The 17545-nt window shown below is 42.4% G+C and overlaps 1 protein-coding gene across 1 annotated transcript in view; it reads right to left on the reverse strand.

The window, feature by feature from the left end:
- MAP3K5 (mitogen-activated protein kinase kinase kinase 5) overlaps positions 1-15254 on the reverse strand; it is a 170207-nt gene extending 154953 nt beyond the window's left edge. Inside the window, exon 1 of the mRNA XM_090279899.1 lies at positions 14798-15254. Within this exon, the coding sequence (XP_090136025.1) occupies positions 14798-15239 (442 nt within the window). The 5' untranslated portion in view covers positions 15240-15254. The remainder of the gene's footprint in view (positions 1-14797) is intronic.
- Positions 15255-17545: the final 2291 nt, after the last annotated feature.

Genomic DNA, 17545 nt, shown 5'->3' on the forward strand with positions numbered 1-17545 from the left:
TCCAATTGTAAGGAGATCCAGCTGCAGAAGAAGAGTGTCATTCTTAGGATATCAAGGTGTTACCTGTTCTAAGATTTCATAAATGGACATCAGATGAGCCACAGGTAATGAGAGTTATAAATGTAATCATAAACTCCATGAAGGTTACTTAAGCTCTGTCACCTACAAATTCTTGCTGGGAGTTTTTGGCCTTTTGTCTGCATTCTGTTGCATTAAATAAAGAATCAAGAACAGAGGATTCTGTCTGAACTTCTAAACATCCCATAAATCCAGGCAAGCCATGCCCTAACTTGTTATAAATGAATACTAACGAATACTTATATACATTAGCAGCTTTTAAATGCTCCTACAATTTGCCTTCTTAATTAATATATCTTTACATCTAATTCATTTCTTAAAAAAAAAAAACAAAAAACCTTAAACAGTGAACTTTGTAAACATACGAGATCTATCCAGAAGGTAACCAGCCATGTAATATGAGAGTCATTTACTGATGAGGATACAAGAAACATTGTACATAGCACAATGACACCTTAGTCCCCTTCAAAGTAGGCACCTTGGGACCTCACACAGTTCTCCAATCAGCTGCCCCGTTGTATTTTCCTGAATCTCATTGACAGTCTGAAATCTCTTCCCTTTCAAAGGTGCTTTTAATTTGGGGAAACACCAAATTAAGTGCCAAATCTGGGCCGTAGGGGGTGATTTGATGTTTTACCAAAAAACAATGCACAAGACATGATGCATAAGCAGGTATGTTGTGCCCGTAGCTGTGGCCTTCTGAATCATCTGAACAGTTTCCACGGAGGAAATGTTCAAGCTTAATACAAAATTTGATGCAGATTTGTTGCTCACTCAGTTATTTTGACTGTGGTGGCCACACAGTACATATGTTCACTCAACGGCATCTACCACACCCCCACTGACCAGTACAGTGAAGTTGTCATTGTTCACACATGCACATTTCAGTCTCCTTGGCTGCCAGGTTACATTGATGTCACGTAAACCATTCTTGTTATATTAACAATGATTGGACATTTTCTGGAGCGACCTCGTACTATATTCATGATAAGAATGAATTATTTTACCTATACCTTGGTGTGACATAAATTAATGAAAAGTAACCTCTATGACACAGGTATGCCACTCATTTGAATATATGCTAACTGGTCTAGTAAACACTGACAAAATACTCCTGGAACATAATTGTTACGTCAAAAGCACAACTGACTGTGCAAAGATTTCATAATGCTGACAACTCTTAATTTCAGACTTTGGAAACAAATTTCAGACTTTGGAAACAAAGAATGCAGACCTGCAGGTCAATATTCATTCTAATAAACACAGCAGGATCAGTACTTCGGTACCCCAGTCATGTGTTATATTTAATGATTAAATGACAGCAGGATCAGTACTTCGGTACCCCAGTCATGTGTTATATTTAATGATTAAATGAATTTTCTACATTAGTGATTTTATAAAGAAAGGAAAGTCTAGGACTCTGTTGAGTCTAGGCTAAGATTTCCTTTCCAATTTTATTTCAGATTTACCACTCGCCAAGTGTAATTTAAGCACATAAAATATTGACAGCACTAAGTTGCTTGGCAAGAAAAGTCAAGCCAACCATTCTTGTCATAACGCACATGCAAGCTACAACATTGTTCTCTAATTTCACTAAGTCATGCTAAGCAACTTATACCCCAGCTGTGCTTTGCAACTAGTAAGACATATACACACACACTAAGAGATATATTAAGTTTTAAAGCTAGATTCCATGCCCCTCTAGATTGTCTAATTGTGTACAAATCTTTTATTCCTCTGATAATATATAAATAGTAAACACTGGGCCAGTATACATCTCTGGGAAAATTACCAGAAGTTAATTTTGAAAAACTAAAAGCTTACTGTCCAGGTTATGAATTTATGAATTTTTGCTGAAGTCAACCAAAGCTAGTTTCCCAAGACAAAACGTTAAATGTACATCCCATATATATATGACTCAAAATAATTAGAAATAGTAAGAGGTATAATTCAAGCGTTGCTTAGAACCTCTGAAGGTAGCCCACATTTCAACTTCATTTTTTATGTATACTGTAATACAGATATGATTATGCATCTACGATTTATCCAATGCATATCTGCCATCCAGATTTCATTATCTAAATGGAATTTTGTTTGTTTGCTTACCATTCTCATTCTGGTCCAGACATTCAGTAACCTGGCATTCATGCTGACTGTTTGCTGTCAACCAAGGACCATACAGTCCAAGCATCAGCAACAAGCAAGCAACACAATTATGGACTATAGACCTAAAGAATACTAAGATGAAATTACAAGAACTTCCAGTCAAGATGGTGGCATAGGTGAACACAGCTTACCTCCTCATACAACCACATTAAAATTACAACTAAAATATAGAACAACCATCACTCAGAACCATCAGAATTCGAGTTGAATGGAAGTCTGATAACTACAGAATTAAAGAACCCCCATCCATGCAGACTGGGAGGAGGGGCGGAGATGCGGAATGCAATGGTCTCACATCCATGTGCGATGGATAAAAATTCAGGAGGAATATCAGGACTGAGGAATTCCATCCCCATATCATGCCCCCCAGTCCAGGGTTCCAGTGCCAGGAAGATAAGTCCCCATAACTTCTGGCTGCAAAAACCAGCCAGAATTGAGTTAGTGAAAGAAACTTCTAGAGTCCCAAGCAATTCCTCTTAAAGAACCCACACATGAACTTACTCAGACTCACTCCATCTGAGCTCCAGCACTGGTATAGCGGATTGAAAGGCACCAGGGAGAAACTGAACTGTCTGACATCAAGGCAAGAGCTGGGGGACAGAAAGGCAGGCAGAGCCCACTCACTGTTCCTTTTCTGACCCCTCTCCACACAGAGCCAGGGAGCTGGCGGGGGTGGGGTGCAATATCTGAGACTCCATCAACCTACATAACACTGCCCATCCCTGGAGATCCTCAGAGACTCTGTCCCACCCAACTTACAGGCTCGCCCAAGCTCCTCTTCCATATGAATGGCTGGCCTTCGTTCATGCTTTACAACTTTTCAAATCCTCTCAAACAAGCAACAGCTGGCCTCAGAGAGCCCCCAGCCCCCATACCTCTTGCTAAGTGGCCTCATGCCAGGCCCTAGCAGCAGCCAGCCTAGATTCACAGCTTGGTTTTTCCTAGGAGTCTCCAAGCCCAGCACAAGTAGCAGCCATCTCAGATTGCTTTGTAGCTCATATAGGGTGGACCTCAGCACAACACAGGTTGGGGCTGACTTTGGCCTGCACTTTCCAGTAAACCCCAGAGCCTGCGCACCCAGTGGGGAGCTACAGACCCCATCAGAGCACCACCATCCTACCCCCACACTACTGATTCTCCACAGGGGCGGAGATTGGTGGTCAGTGGTCACAGCCAGCCCTTGCAGCTGACTAACACAGGTAAATCCCTCCCATTGACCTGCTCACAGCAATCTAGTCTCAACTATTAGAGGAGGGTGTACACAGCCCACACAAAGGGCGTACCTTGAGCACCCAGCTTGGGTGATAGGGGAGGCTGTGCCACTGGACCCTACAGGACACCTACTACATTAGGCCACGCTACCAAGACAGGAATCATAGCAACTCTAATACATAGAAACAAACACAGGGACGTTGCCAAAACGAGGAGACAAAGAAACATGGTCCAAATGAAGAACAGATCAAAACTCCAGAAAAAGAACTAAACAAAATGGAGATTAGCAATCTATCAGATGCAGAGTTCAAAACACTGGTTATAAGGATGCTCAAGGAACTTAGAGAGGATCTCAACAGCATAAAAAAGATCCAATCATAAACAAAGGATGCACTAAGTCAAATAAAGAGCAATTTACAGGAAAACAACAGTAAAGTGAATTAAGCCAAGAATCAAATCAATGATTTGGAACATAAGGAAGCAAAAAATAACCAATCAGAACAATAAGAAAAAAGGATCCAAAAAAATACGAGAGCAGAAGCAGCCTCTGGGACAACTTCAAGCAGTTCAACATTCTCATCTCAGAGATGCTATAAGGAGAAGAGAAAGAGAAAGAAATTGAAAATCTATTTGAAAAAATAATGAAAAAAATCTTCCTTCATGTGGTGAAGGAAATAGACATGCAAGTCCAGGAACACAGAGTCCCAAACAAGATGGATACAAAGAGGTGTACTCTAAGACACATCATAATTAAAATATTAAAGGTTAAAGATAAAGAAAGAAGCTTGAAAAGAGCAAAAGAAAGTCAGTTGGTTATCTGCAGAGGATTTCCCATAAGACTGTCAGCTGATTTCTTAAAAGAAACTTTGCAGGCTAGAAGGGAATGGCAAAGAAATATCCAAAGTCATGAAAAGCAGGGACCTACAGCCAAGATTGCTATACACAGCAAAGCTATCATTTAGAATCAAAGGACAGATAAAGAGAGTAGTGGGTATCCTTTCAGTGAAGGGCTGGACTTTGTGTAGCATATCCTCTGGGAACTACCTGATTTTAAAAGGATGTGCGCCTTTGATTGTCCTGGTGATGACCATTTTACAATGCTGTTGGGGTGAACATTAAGTTGTGCAAAACTTATAGCAATGCAAATGAATATTGGCTGGTGGAGACATAACCCCTCCTGTAGAAGAGATGACTCCAATATCTATACTTACAGAATTGCCTTATAGACATGAGTCAGTCTTGCATCTCTTAGCAAATTTATTTCAGCATTCCTGATTGTGTATGTGTGTATATATGCTCCTCAAATTCTCCTTTAAACCACTTTTAATATCTTAGTAGTTTTCTTATTAACTCTTTGAGTGCCAGCATTGCTGTGAGCGATGCTGGACTAATTTTCTCAAAAGTGGCAGTGTTGCTCCCAGTAACTCGATTTTGATGGCTATAAATGTGAATAACAATGGAATTATTCGTATTTTATATTTTTTCTCTTTTTTTTGTACCTCGGGTTATATATTGATATAATTTTTTTCTCATGTTGATCCGAATTTCAAATTATGCATGGCACTCAAAGGGTTAAATAATAGTTGATTAAATTGAATTTTTGACATTTGTTTACATTTGTAGAGGTCCATGATTTTAGATTTTTGAAATTATAATTTAGCACTTTTGATGAAGAAACAGTTTCCCAGGAAGAAAGTTAATGTTGTAGAAAGGGGCTTTTAGCTTTGTCCAGAATTATTTATTTCTCTGAGAGAAGTAAAACAAGCATCATTGGCGGTGAATGCATGCATTATTCTATTTTATGTACTTTATGACTGAAATGCTTGGTAACTTAAATTTTTTAAAAATTTTAAAGAATTTGCCCTGGCAGGTATGGATCAGTGGATTGAGTGCTGTCCTATGAACCAAAAGGTCGCCAGTTCTATTCCTGTTAGAGCACATGCCTGTGTTGCGGGCCAGGTCCCTGACTGGGGGTGTGCAAGAGGCAACCAATCAATGTTTCTCTCACACATCAGTGTTTCTCTCCCTCTACTTCTCTCTCCTTTCCCCTCTCTTTAAGAAATAAAATAAACTTATTTTAAAAAAGAATTAGTTGGATGAGAAAAAATGGGGGTGTACAGGTAGTTCTTCCTGACTTCTTACTTAGCATCAATTTCTCCCATGGAAACATATGTGTTATAAGCCTCTATTATCCTGTAGATTTTTTAAAGTATTTTTTATTGGTTATGTTGTTACAGTAGTCCCAATTTCTTTCCCCTTTTCTCCCCTCTTCCCAGTACCCCTCTTCCCTCCAGCAATCCCACCCCCCTTAGTTCAATGTCTATGAGTCTTGCATACAAGTTCTTTGGCTTCACCTTTCCTATATTATTCTTAACTTCCCCTGTCTATTTTGTACCAACCAATTATCCTTCTTAGTCCCTGCACCATTTCCCCATTCCCCTCCCTCCCAGCTGATAATCTTCCCAATGATACCCATACCTATGATTCTGTTCCTGTTCTTGTTTGTTTAGTTTGTTTGTTTTTATTTTTTAGATTCAGTTGTTTATAGTTGTGAGTCTGTTGTCATTTTAAAGTTCATAGTGTTGATCTTTTTCTTAAATAAGTTCCTTTAACATTTCATATAATAATGGCTTGGTGATGATGAACTCCTTTAGCTTTACCTTGTCTGGGAAGCACTTTATCTGCCCTTCCATTTTAAAGGATAGCTTTGCTGGATACAGTAGTCTTGGTTGTAGGCCATTGCTTTTCATCACATTGAATACTTCTTGCCAGTTCCTTCTTGCCTGCAAAGTTTCTTTTGAGAAATCAGCTGATAGTCTTATATGCACCCCTTTGTAGGTAACCCTCTGCTCTTCTCTTGCTGCTTTTAAGATTCTCTCTTTATCTTTCAACTTTGGTATTTTAATTATGATGTGTCTTGGTGTGGTCCTCTTTGGGTCTAGCTTGTTTGGGACTCTCTGTGCTCCCTGGACTTGTATGTCTATTTCCTTCACCAAATTTGGGACGTTTTCCTTCATTATTTTTTCACATAAGCTTTCAATTTCTTGTTCTTCCTCTTCTCCTTCTGGCATCCCTACAATCCAGATGTTGGCACGTTTAAAGTTGTCCCAGAGGTTCCTAAGCCTTTCCTCATTTCTTTCCATTCTTGTTTCCTCATTTTGTACTGGTTGACTGTTTTTTTCTTCCTTATGTTCCAAATCATTGATTTGAACCCTGGTGTCCTTCTCTTCACCATTGGTTTTGTGTGGATTTTCCTTTGTTTCACTTAGCTTAGCCTTCACTTCTTCCCTTATGCATTTTCCATACTTAAGCATATCTGTCAAGTCTGTGAGCATCTTTATCACCAGTGTTTTGAACTCTGTGTCTGTTAGGTTGGCTATCTTCTTGTCTGTTAGGTTGGCTATTTCCTCATTACTTAGTTTTCCCACTGGAACCTTGATTCGTTCTCTATTTTGGGCCATACTTCTCTGTCTCCTCATCTTGACAGGCTCCTGTTTGTTGGCCTCTGTGTCTTAGGTAGAGCTGTTGCACCTGTTATGTTGTAAGGGGTGGAGCCTTAGGTATTCGTCAGTACAGGACGACCTGTTTTACCACGTTGTGGTGCTGTGTGTGGGGGAGGGGTCTCAGAGGGAACAATGCCACTTGCTCAGCACTTGTCCCTTTCCCAGGCACTTCTCCCACTTCTGTATGGGACTGGTGCCTCTCTAGCTGTTGCACTGGCTGTCATTCTGAGTGGGTGAGTTTGAAGGTATTCTAGGACCATGGGGGCCCTAAAACAAGAGCACTCTTCTGAGAGATCAGCAGTTTTTCCCTCAGCCCCAACACCTACTAGTATACACAGTCAGAAGCAATGAGGCTTTATTTTCCCTGGCACTGGAACTGTGAGCTGTGCATTCTGGTCTGATGCTGGGAGTGCTCCCCAGGTGTTCCTCTTGACTTTTTAAAATGTTTGACTGTGCTTTCTGCCACCCTGCCACTGCCACCGCTGCTGCTGCCACCACACCACGACCTCTCTGCACCGGCTCCGCCCCTCCTACCTGTCTGGATGAGTATTTCTTTTTTATATCTTTGTTTGTTGGACTTCCATGCAACTCGATTTTCTGGAACTTCTGGTTGTCTATAGTTTTGAGGTAGTTGTATTCCTTCTTAGTTGTGGAGGTAGATGCAGCATGTCTATCTAGGCCTCCATTTTGGCCAGAAGTCTATCCTATATATTTATGCCTGCTTCTCTTTTGTCATTCTTCTACGCAGCTATCATAGTGGGAGGCACATCACAGGCAATGAGTAAGTACTCATTGAACTAAATTACTGGGAATATGCTCTATCACTGTGGGAAAGTGAGTGAGACTCAGGAGGCAAAATTTCTCAGGGAACCAAGGAAAAGAAGTGTCCCCAGACTTTGTTGTCAACCCAGTTCTCTGGCTCACTCCAGAGAAAGGCTTGGTCTTCACTTGGTGGTCCATCCTACTACCATGCTTAGAAAATAGTCGAAGACTTGCCTAAAGAAAGTTCAATTTATAGCTCCAGGACACGCAACTGGCAACCAAGACTCAGCCTAGGCTCTACACTCCCTCTTTGGTACTGTCAGGAAAATGACAGTTTATTGATGGATTATTTTCCAAGATTATTCATAAGAAATCACTGAAATTTGTTAGCAAGAGGGCACCAAAACTTAAGAGTCATTACAGTGACTCTTCCTCATAACAATAGTACGTAGACCAAGATGTTACCCTCTTGAACAGCATAAGCACTTTAAAATCTTTTTCACCGCAAGGAGAAAGTGTGGTAAGGTGGAGAAAACACATGAATTATTGGGAATCGAGAAGACCTAAGTTGGACTCCTGCTCAACCACTTCATTTATTCTGGCCAAGTCACATACCCTTTCCAAGGAGGAGTTTCCTCAACTGTCAAAAAATAGGTAATTATTACATGGCCACATCTACTTGTTGTATGGAGGTAATAAGATGATCAAAAGAGTACTGCATAGAACAATATACATTTATATTATCATTCTGATATATGTAGCTACATAAAACCACCTGCACCCCAGTTTGACCAAACTATAAATTGGGAAATACCTAGTCGAAGGTAAAAGTCATGGCCCATGGACAGAAGGAATCCTACTCCTGGTCCTGGCTGCCTCAGTAAGTCACAATCAACACATTAGAAATCTTGAATGTGTTGGACATGTAATACCCTGGGTTTATTTATTCTCATTGGGTGATTTTTAATTAAGAAATAGCAGTAACCAAGATTTTTCAAGGAGGATGAAAATTCTCTGGCTTAGGCAAATACTTGGTCTTATATGGTTTGGAGACAATGATCAGATGGCATGACATTCACTAAGGCAGCTGTCCTCATGTTTCTGTTTCTTAAGAGTTCTTAGAAGAGACTAAAAGTGTTGGAAAACATTGATATAATTGGTCACAACCATTTTTAGAGACTTGCTGTACAAAGGATTATAACTTCCTTCCTGTATGAATCATTTACCAAAGGCAGTTGTCCTCATTGTTGATTACCTACTATACCAGAAAAGGTTTGCTTGTAATGAAATGTTTACTATTACCCTGTACAAATTCTGTGGCACTTACGTCACACATACCTGCTCTGTTATGCTTTTCAGTAGGAGATGCTGTTAACATTTACATTTTCTCTCCTCCCCCCTGCCTCCCCTAAGAAAATTACCAAAATGTAGCCTGAGCTATGCATCTCTTAGTTTTTTATGTTTTCTTTAGAAAAAAAATACAGTACAAAATAAAACTCACATAGATGTAATACTCACTTAAATTTTTTTTTGAATTATTAGACAAATCTGTAAAAATCAGCTTTGTCTCATACCCTCACTACCTCTCTAATAATTTGGCACATATTTTGATCAACATGTTTAGTCAATATCTCCAGCCAGAGAGAAAAGCCAGTTTATTAAAGCAACTAAAGAAACCAATGTATTAGAATAAACAGTGGATTTTTAAGTAATTTATAATTTTGTTTTGCTTTCCTATTTTTCACAAAACTAATTTTGTTCCCTGAAAATAGTGCCTTTCGTAAATACAGACACTTTCCCCAATTTCCAATATCCAAATTATGGGATGCCAAGGCTGTTTGGAAGAAGATTTTAAGAAGAAAGAACTTAGTTAACCAACTTGATTCCACAAATGTTCAGCTTACCCCATTAACTTAAGGTCACTTGCTAAATTTATGTCAGAGCAACTTCATAAATCAAGAAAATAAAAGATAAAGGCACTTAGAACAATTTTTAAAAAAAACGAACAAAAATTATACATACCCTTCCTAACGCTGTGGGTTTCTGATTTCTTCCTGATATCCACATGGCTGTGGATTCCTACAACTGTCTACTCCCACTTCACTTACCACATTCTCAACTCTCACCTTGCCTCATGTGGAATGGAACAGTGTCTGAAGACTACCTTGGGCAACTTACTTAGAAGGCCAACAGCTGGAAGCTGTTGATGGAGCCCTGCACACTCACTGGGCTTTGTGCTTGTCAGTCTCTCATTGCTCCACAAAAAAGCTGTGAACCAACTTTATCCTGTAAACCAGAAACAGGAACTGAATGGGCCTCTAACCAGGCCTCCAAAACAGGAAGCAGGGGACAGTCCCTGTAGCCACGAGACAGGAACTGACCTGTAGCAGAGAACTCCCAAAAGGCTGGCACCAGCCAAGGCCACAGGTAATACAAGGCCACACTGTGCACTTATAATTAGGCTTCACCTGCAAGTAGAACCAACTTGAACTACCAGCTGATAAATGTCTTAAACAGACCGCCGGTGGCCAAGTTGAGGGAAGAAACCAGGATCCCAGGAGCCTAGGAAGCATTAGCAATTGACTATTTAGGGTAAGAAATGGATATTCTAGAAACAAAGTTACTTTTGTCCTTTGGAGTTTTTCTTTTAGTTTCGCTTTATTCCAATTTTCTAGTAAAACTCTTTTTGGCAAATTATAATTTTGCCTTCAAGAAAGCAAAAGGAAGCACAATGCTTTGAGTTCCCAGAGGGTGGGCAATGGCCTGCCAGCAGACAGTCAAAAGACCAGAGAAAAACCATGTGCAGGGCACCACTGGGATTTTTTTTTTAATCCCTTCCTAACCATACTTCTCCCTTATGCGTTAGTCCACATTTGCTCTTTTGATAACTGTGCTAAGGCTTGTTTCTTCCCTGAAGAAGCAGTGACTGGAAGGTGGGAAGGGGATGAAGTGGTTTACATCAGAGGTTCTCCAACACTGCTCTACTGATTGACATGACAGTTTCACTCATCCGTAGTGAAATAAGAAAAATAATAATAATGAGTTTTCCATACATTAACTATATGCAAAAAGCTAGCCTTTATTCCTAAGGTTATGCCAACCCCTCCTCTGCCCCAGACCTCACCACAGCCCCTCATCTCATCTCCACCAATCAAAAGTGAGCTTCCTGGCCAAGATGCTACCAGACAGTAAATGAAAGCAAAAGTTCCTGATTCTAACACAAGCACAGGTGTCAAGTCCCAGTGTCAGGTTTCAGTAACATAATTTCCCTGAATGTTTAAAATAGTGAATGGCTTTCACACTTCAAGTACGCTGAGTTAACATGGCTTCTTCTAGGCTAGTCCCAGAAGCTAACCACCATGGATAATACTGTTTCTAAGGCAAAATGTGCCCCTGGTTCCAAGCAGCAACCCTGTATCATTTAACCTGGATGAGTGAATGTAACTACTTCAGGTTTCATTTTCTTATAAGAAAAATGAGGGAATAATAAAGCGTATTCTAGCTATACTTCAAAGAACTAATGTTGAATAAAAAAATCTTGAGACCTTGCCAGTTGGGCGGGGCAGGGGGGCGGTGTCTGTGTACCTGAATAGAATAGCTCTGTATCATTAGCATCTGTATCACTGACATGTCTTAGCTTTCATAGAGAGTTACTGCCTATAATGCAGGGAGCTGGAAATGCTAGCTTGGCATTGCAATCTGAGTAATAGTCTTGAATATAGAAATATAATGTACTTGCATAAAAACTTTGATAGAACATTATTTCCTCTCAGCAAAGGAATGAAAGAGAGAATACCAAATGTAGTTAAAAAAACAGACTAGATTACAGTGTAATAATCACACAGGGAACATGAGTGAAAACCTTGAACTGCAACCTATTCTTTAAAAAGACACCAGTACACATAGATAGAAGAAGCTTGTGAAAATGTAACCAAGCTGTAAGTTCTTATTCATCCCATTCAGTTGAGCTATTTGAACACCAACATTCCTTTTAAATGTTGAGGCCTTCATTAAGCTGTCCTTGCTTACCTTTCCATCTCAGTTCAGGTGTCACCTCTGAGACCACTGAACCCACCAAACCCACTGTTCCCACCAGTCTAATTCCAGAATCCAATTTCTGGGAGCCCAAGATATTCTTCATGGACCTTCTCTGAGGCTCCATTACAGCCAGGCTTTCAATCTCCCATCCCCACCAGTTCTCAACTCCTTGGGGCCAGGAACATGGTATATACAAGTCTATGGACTGAAATAATTCATTTTGTATTAATAATGTTATAATTTCAAAGTACAGAATTTGAGAGCTGAAGGGAATCTCAGAAACCAATAATTCTACCCCTCTACTCTTTTCTGAGGTTTTAAAAGACTTGCTCCCAATCAGAGAAGAACCAAGGACCAGGACTCTTGTTCCAATGCTCACACCACACTGCCTTGCCTTTGCAAACTTACAGGATTCAATGAAGGAATCAGAAATTTAGTTCAATCCTCCACTTCCATCCCTAGTCAATTTTACAAGCCTTTTGGAGATGAAGAGCCTTGCTCATAATTATATGGTTCAGAGCAGAGCCAGGATGGAAACTCAGATCTAAGCTGCAGGGCAGTGCTCTTCCCACTATATCATAATGATTCAGCTTTCAAATGGAGGTGGTGGATGTAGAGCAAAGGTCAGCACATCCCAGGGACCAAAATCCTGCCAGACCTGTTTTTGTACAGCTTACAAGCTAAGAATGGTGTTTATATATTTTTAATGATGGGGGGGGGATAAAAATAAATAATATTTTGTGAAATGTTTAAAATTCCCATTTCAGTGTCCATTAATAAAGTTTTACTGGACTACAGCCACAACCATTCGGTTAGGTATTGTTTACGGCAGCTCTTGCATAACAACTGCAGAGCTGAATGAATAGCTGTCAGAGACCTCCTGCAAACTCCAAAATATTTACCATCAGGCATCTACACAGAAAACTCTGCCAAGTCCTGGTGGAGAACGGACATTTGTCTCTTAGAAATCAGAACAGAAGTTTGACTCCCATCCAACTCAGCAACCCCCAGTTTAGAAAAACAAAGGGTTTGAACAAACTGATATCCATCTTCATTCTGTCACATCTTTTTTTTGAATGAGAAGGCTCAAAGTTCATGGCAATCATATAGGCAGGGGTTAAGCCGGGACCTGCGCAGAGATGGCCTGCAAACACTGATCTTTCTAGAGAGAGTCTTCCCCACTATTCCACAGGGCACCTAAACGGCTCATCAGGCCCCTGCCAGCTCCCGGTCACAGGATTCCAAGATAGAGAGCTTCCCTGGACTCTGACAGTAAATCAGCTCAGCTAAATGGAGGCAGCCAGGCCAAAACATGCTCTTTTAGAGTGAAATCTGATGTTGACCAGTTGTTACTGAACCTTGGAGCTTGTTATGGATCCTTTGGTCCTCTCACATAAGGAGGACAGCAAGAAGGTACTTCCTTCACACACTTATCAGGAGGACTCAATGAGATAACAGTTCAAATGATGGGTCCCTTTTCATCTTTCTCTCTCCCTTTCCCAGAGACAGTATTTGGGGAATAAGCAGTAAGTGAGCTTTGTTAGAAGACTTTCAAATTAGCTCACAGTTTAAGATTTTTTAATAGAACCATATAAATAATACCCAATCTATCAGTACAGTAAAAATAAGCTATTTGGTTGGGTGTTTTCCTCACATCTCTCTCAATTCTTTGGAACTTCTTCCAAATTATAATCCCAATATGAGCACTGTAATTTTTAGAAAAGTTATGGTTATGTAATTTTTATAGCAAGCCACTCAAAGAATCAAGTTACATTATATTATACTCAAGTTCAGTTATGAAGACCAACCAAGACTGTTAAAAAAAAAAAAAAAAAAGAACCAGAAAGTCCCATTTTATTCAGTCTGACTTCCTTAACATAAGTTCTTGTTCTTAAAATAGCCACCTTTGGCTGAATTCCAAAATTGACATAAGCCTACTTCAGGTGTTTTGAAGAAATTGAAGAGAATCAGGACTAAAAACAAAACTGGAATATAAAACCTTTTATGTGATTACAAAGGCAAGAACCTTATTGTCTGGAACAACCATTAAATCAAATTTTCTGTCCATACTTGTAAAAATAAATAAATATATATTCTCAACATTGTTTGCACAGGGTACTACAGGTTAATTTCAATAACATATTATTTCTAGTATTTGCCAACATACAGCTAATTGTTTCAGTCACTAGAACTGCAATAACATTGAAATCTGTGATGGGTGAAAACACTTATTTTTTTCATGGACTATGCTAGTAATCACTTTAATGGCCGATTTAGCCTGAGTTATTAAGATAGCATATCAGCGTTTTAAACAATGTTAAATTACCTACTTCCCAGCCCATTGTGGTATATGGGGTAATAAAAACCCACCCTGGTTCTTTCACGTCAATACTAAAAAGATAACACAAGTTTAGTGTAGATGACAAGGTTATTACTCTCGGAAGTAAGTACTTGAAAGTTCAGATTGATAAGAGATGGGAAATTCAAGTCATTAAACATAAAAAGAGTTGGGAAGACCATGACATGACATGCAAAGTCATGTAGACAGACTCTGCACGGGGCTGGATCCGTGGCATAAGTCATGGTTTATGTACTCCCAAAACTACACAGAAAAAAAAAAATGAGAACGTCATCTAAAGCAGTCACAGGTAGATATACTTGTAGAAGGACGGTATGGGCCAAACCTAATGTAAGAGAAACCAAGACACTGAATGGAAAACGGCTGCTCGGGGCAAGTAGCGAGCACTGCTGACGAACCGAAGTTCTCTATGAGGACCACGCCGGCCCCAAGACTCCAGCCTGGGCAGGTGGGTGAGTCGGTCAGTCCCGCACAGATACACACAGGCTCTTGCACCAGCACCCCACTCTTTCCCAGGAGTGGCGAGCGCTAGCAGCAGTCGCGCAGCGCCGCTCGTTGCCCCTATGGTGGGGCAATAAGTAATTAAGTAGGAAGCACGCCTGCTACCCCGCAAAACGTATCTTTTCTCCTCGGCAGCGGCCCCTGACAGTGGAGGATGAGGAAGGAGTTACCTACGCACCTGCATTGTAAAAACGGTCCAACACCGTGGTCTCCCCAAAGTCCAGTTTACCAAAATGGAGCGTCTCCAGTGTGGCGCCCACCGTCTCGCACGCCTCCCGCAGACTCTGCAGGGCCTCGCTCTCGGCCACCACCAGCTGCCCCTGGCTCTCTTCGTTGATCACATATGCCACCGTGGTCCGTCGGCCCCCTCCGCCACCAGAGTTGCCCCGGCAACGGGTGGCGCTGCTCCCGGAGGGGGCAGAGGGACAGCCAGGTCCAGGGGCAGCAGTATCGTCCACGTTCCAGAAGCTACCCGGTGGCGGTGGTGGTAGCTGGCTCTGCTCGCCCTCGGTCGCCGCTCCTCCCCTCCGGCAGCTGCTGCCTTCGGGGAAGGCACAGAGGCCTGACGGGGCTAAGGGTGGCACCGAGAAAGTGATGCCCTCGACAGCCTCCGTGCTCATCTTTCCCGGGCGGGTTGCAGCGGCGGCGGCGTCCCCTGCCCAGCCGCCCCGTCTGGGCAGCCACAGCTCGGGGCTGCTCCGCGCGCGCCGGGCTAAGCAGCTGCCATCGCGCGTCGCGCCTTCCGCGCCGCGCCGACGCCTCCTCTCGGGTGCCCTTTCCCCCAAAGGGCCGCCGCTGCCCAGCGGCGTCTCGCCCCTCCTCGGCGCCTCCGTGGCCGCGCTGCTCGTCTGCTGTGGGGAGTAAAGTACGAGGGGTGGAGAAGCGGGTTGAGCCGGAGAGAGCGTCCTTTCCTTGTCCGGCGGGCAAGTCGACTCGCCAACCTGTGCGGCAGTGCAGCTCAAGGGTGCCGTGCTCCTGGTGACGAGCGTCCTCCACTGCCGGGGTGAGGAGCTTCCTGGCCTGCCGGGGCAAGGTGCCTCCCCGACTGCCGCCGCGCGTCCCCAGCTCCTTCCGCGCCGGGCACTTTGGGAGGGGCCAGGAAGAGCGCCCTCTGGGTGGGGAGCTACCTGGCCAGCACCTTACGAGCAGTCAGGCTCACAGGGCTGCGTGCGTCCTGGAACAGATCCGCCTCCCTATTCAGCGACTGCGCCTCTTCATCTACTCCATATCCTCCTAGTTTTCTGGCCCCCTTTTTCTTCTGATTGCTGCTGCCGCTTAGTCCCACCACTAGCCTCACCGCTGGAGTCTCGGCTCTTCTTGCAGCCACCCGTTTGCAGCTGCCCGCCTTGTCTGCCACGGGCTTCTCGCCGCCCACTCGTCGCGGCACTGAGAGTCAGGCCCGACCCAGAGGAGGGCGCTGCTGGGAAGCTGGAGGCAAGACAAAACTGATCTCGCAGTCACTCCCGGACCTCAGCCCAAGCGCGGCACTGGGGCACGGTTATCCGCCGAAACCCCCTCCTAAGAAGACCTGGCGTAGGCAAAGTCCGGGGCGCACGCGACAACAGGAGGACGCAAAAAGTCTCTCTCGGAAATGCCAGGATATCCTGAACTAGCCTCAGAGGCATTTGCAGTGTTTCCTGCGACCACGGCGCCCCCCTCTGGCCCCTGCGGGACTCGCGACAGCGCGGTCTGAAAGGACTAGGGCAGCCCAGAGGTCCCTGTAGCGAAAGGCGGGAGGATTTCAACAAAGGCTCTGGACCTGGGGCCTAAACTGGGGATGGCGGTTTAATCATGACAATGGTCTTACCTTGATACATTTCATTTTAAAAATTTCCAATAGTTGTGCTATCATTGAGTAATTGATTAGCTCCAACTCCTGGCCGATTTTGCATTCTTATCAGGATCTTAGCAGCCCCTTTCCGCCCCTCCCACCTGCCACACACACTCGTGTGCCACATATTTGGGATACACGAGGTCTACGCCCTACTGGTCAAATCATCAGCTGCCAGTTGAAAGAGGGAAATTAAGTGAATAACCCTGTTCTTTATATTGCACCACAGGATAAACAATGCTTGGATTGCTTAAGAATATTCAGAAAGAATCTACTTTTTTAAAGAGCAGAAAACAGTTGTGTAAATTATCAGAAAACTCCACAGTGCTGTAACTTTTGTAAAACCAGTGAAAGTTGCAAGGAAATTAACAGGTTTGGGGCTTCCCATATCCAGGAACTGAGATGGAGTTCTATAAAAAAGGTAGAAGAATGCAAATTACATTCAAGCTTGGGGGGAAAAGGAAGGATGAAACAGTTGAGTTAAAAGAAGGAAGAAAATAGTAATGAGGGAAAAGCCTAGCAGCTACACAATAGTATCCTCAAGGAAGCAAAGTGACCTTAACTTCTTTTAAAGGGTTGTAAGATAGAAGTAAATTCATAATAAGGACACTTTATACTCTTCATGTCAACTGGAATCAGTGTGATCCATATCTGCTTTTAGCCTTGATGTCATTGGAGTGTACATATTTAGTGAAATCAGTGATCAAACTGAAACAAAATGTTGATGGGCTACTAATAAGTATGCATATTCCAAGTCCCCCATCTTTATAGATGAGGAGCCCAGGGGTAAAACTGTTACCCAATGTCACACAAGGAGTTAACAAGAACAGGGTTCCAATCCAGAGCCTGTACCATCCACTGTTTCTAATTGTAATGAGGCGATAAGATCATCTGTCAGTCTGCTTTTTTTGTTCTGGACAGGCAACCAGATCATCTAACAACCATGTAAAGTTTAAAAGAAGGGAGATGAGAAGTTGAGACAAGAGTCTATTTGCCAAATTTGGAATTTAAATATCATGTCAAAAGACCATTTTTACTTCTTATTCTGGAAGCTGTGCACAGTGGCTGTGCTTCAAATTCTCCCATCAAAAGCCA

Source organism: Furipterus horrens, unplaced genomic scaffold (genome assembly GCF_987537825.1).
Source record: "Furipterus horrens unplaced genomic scaffold, mFurHor1.1.pri manual_scaffold_6, whole genome shotgun sequence".
In the NCBI taxonomy this organism is placed as follows: Eukaryota; Metazoa; Chordata; class Mammalia; order Chiroptera; family Furipteridae; genus Furipterus; species Furipterus horrens.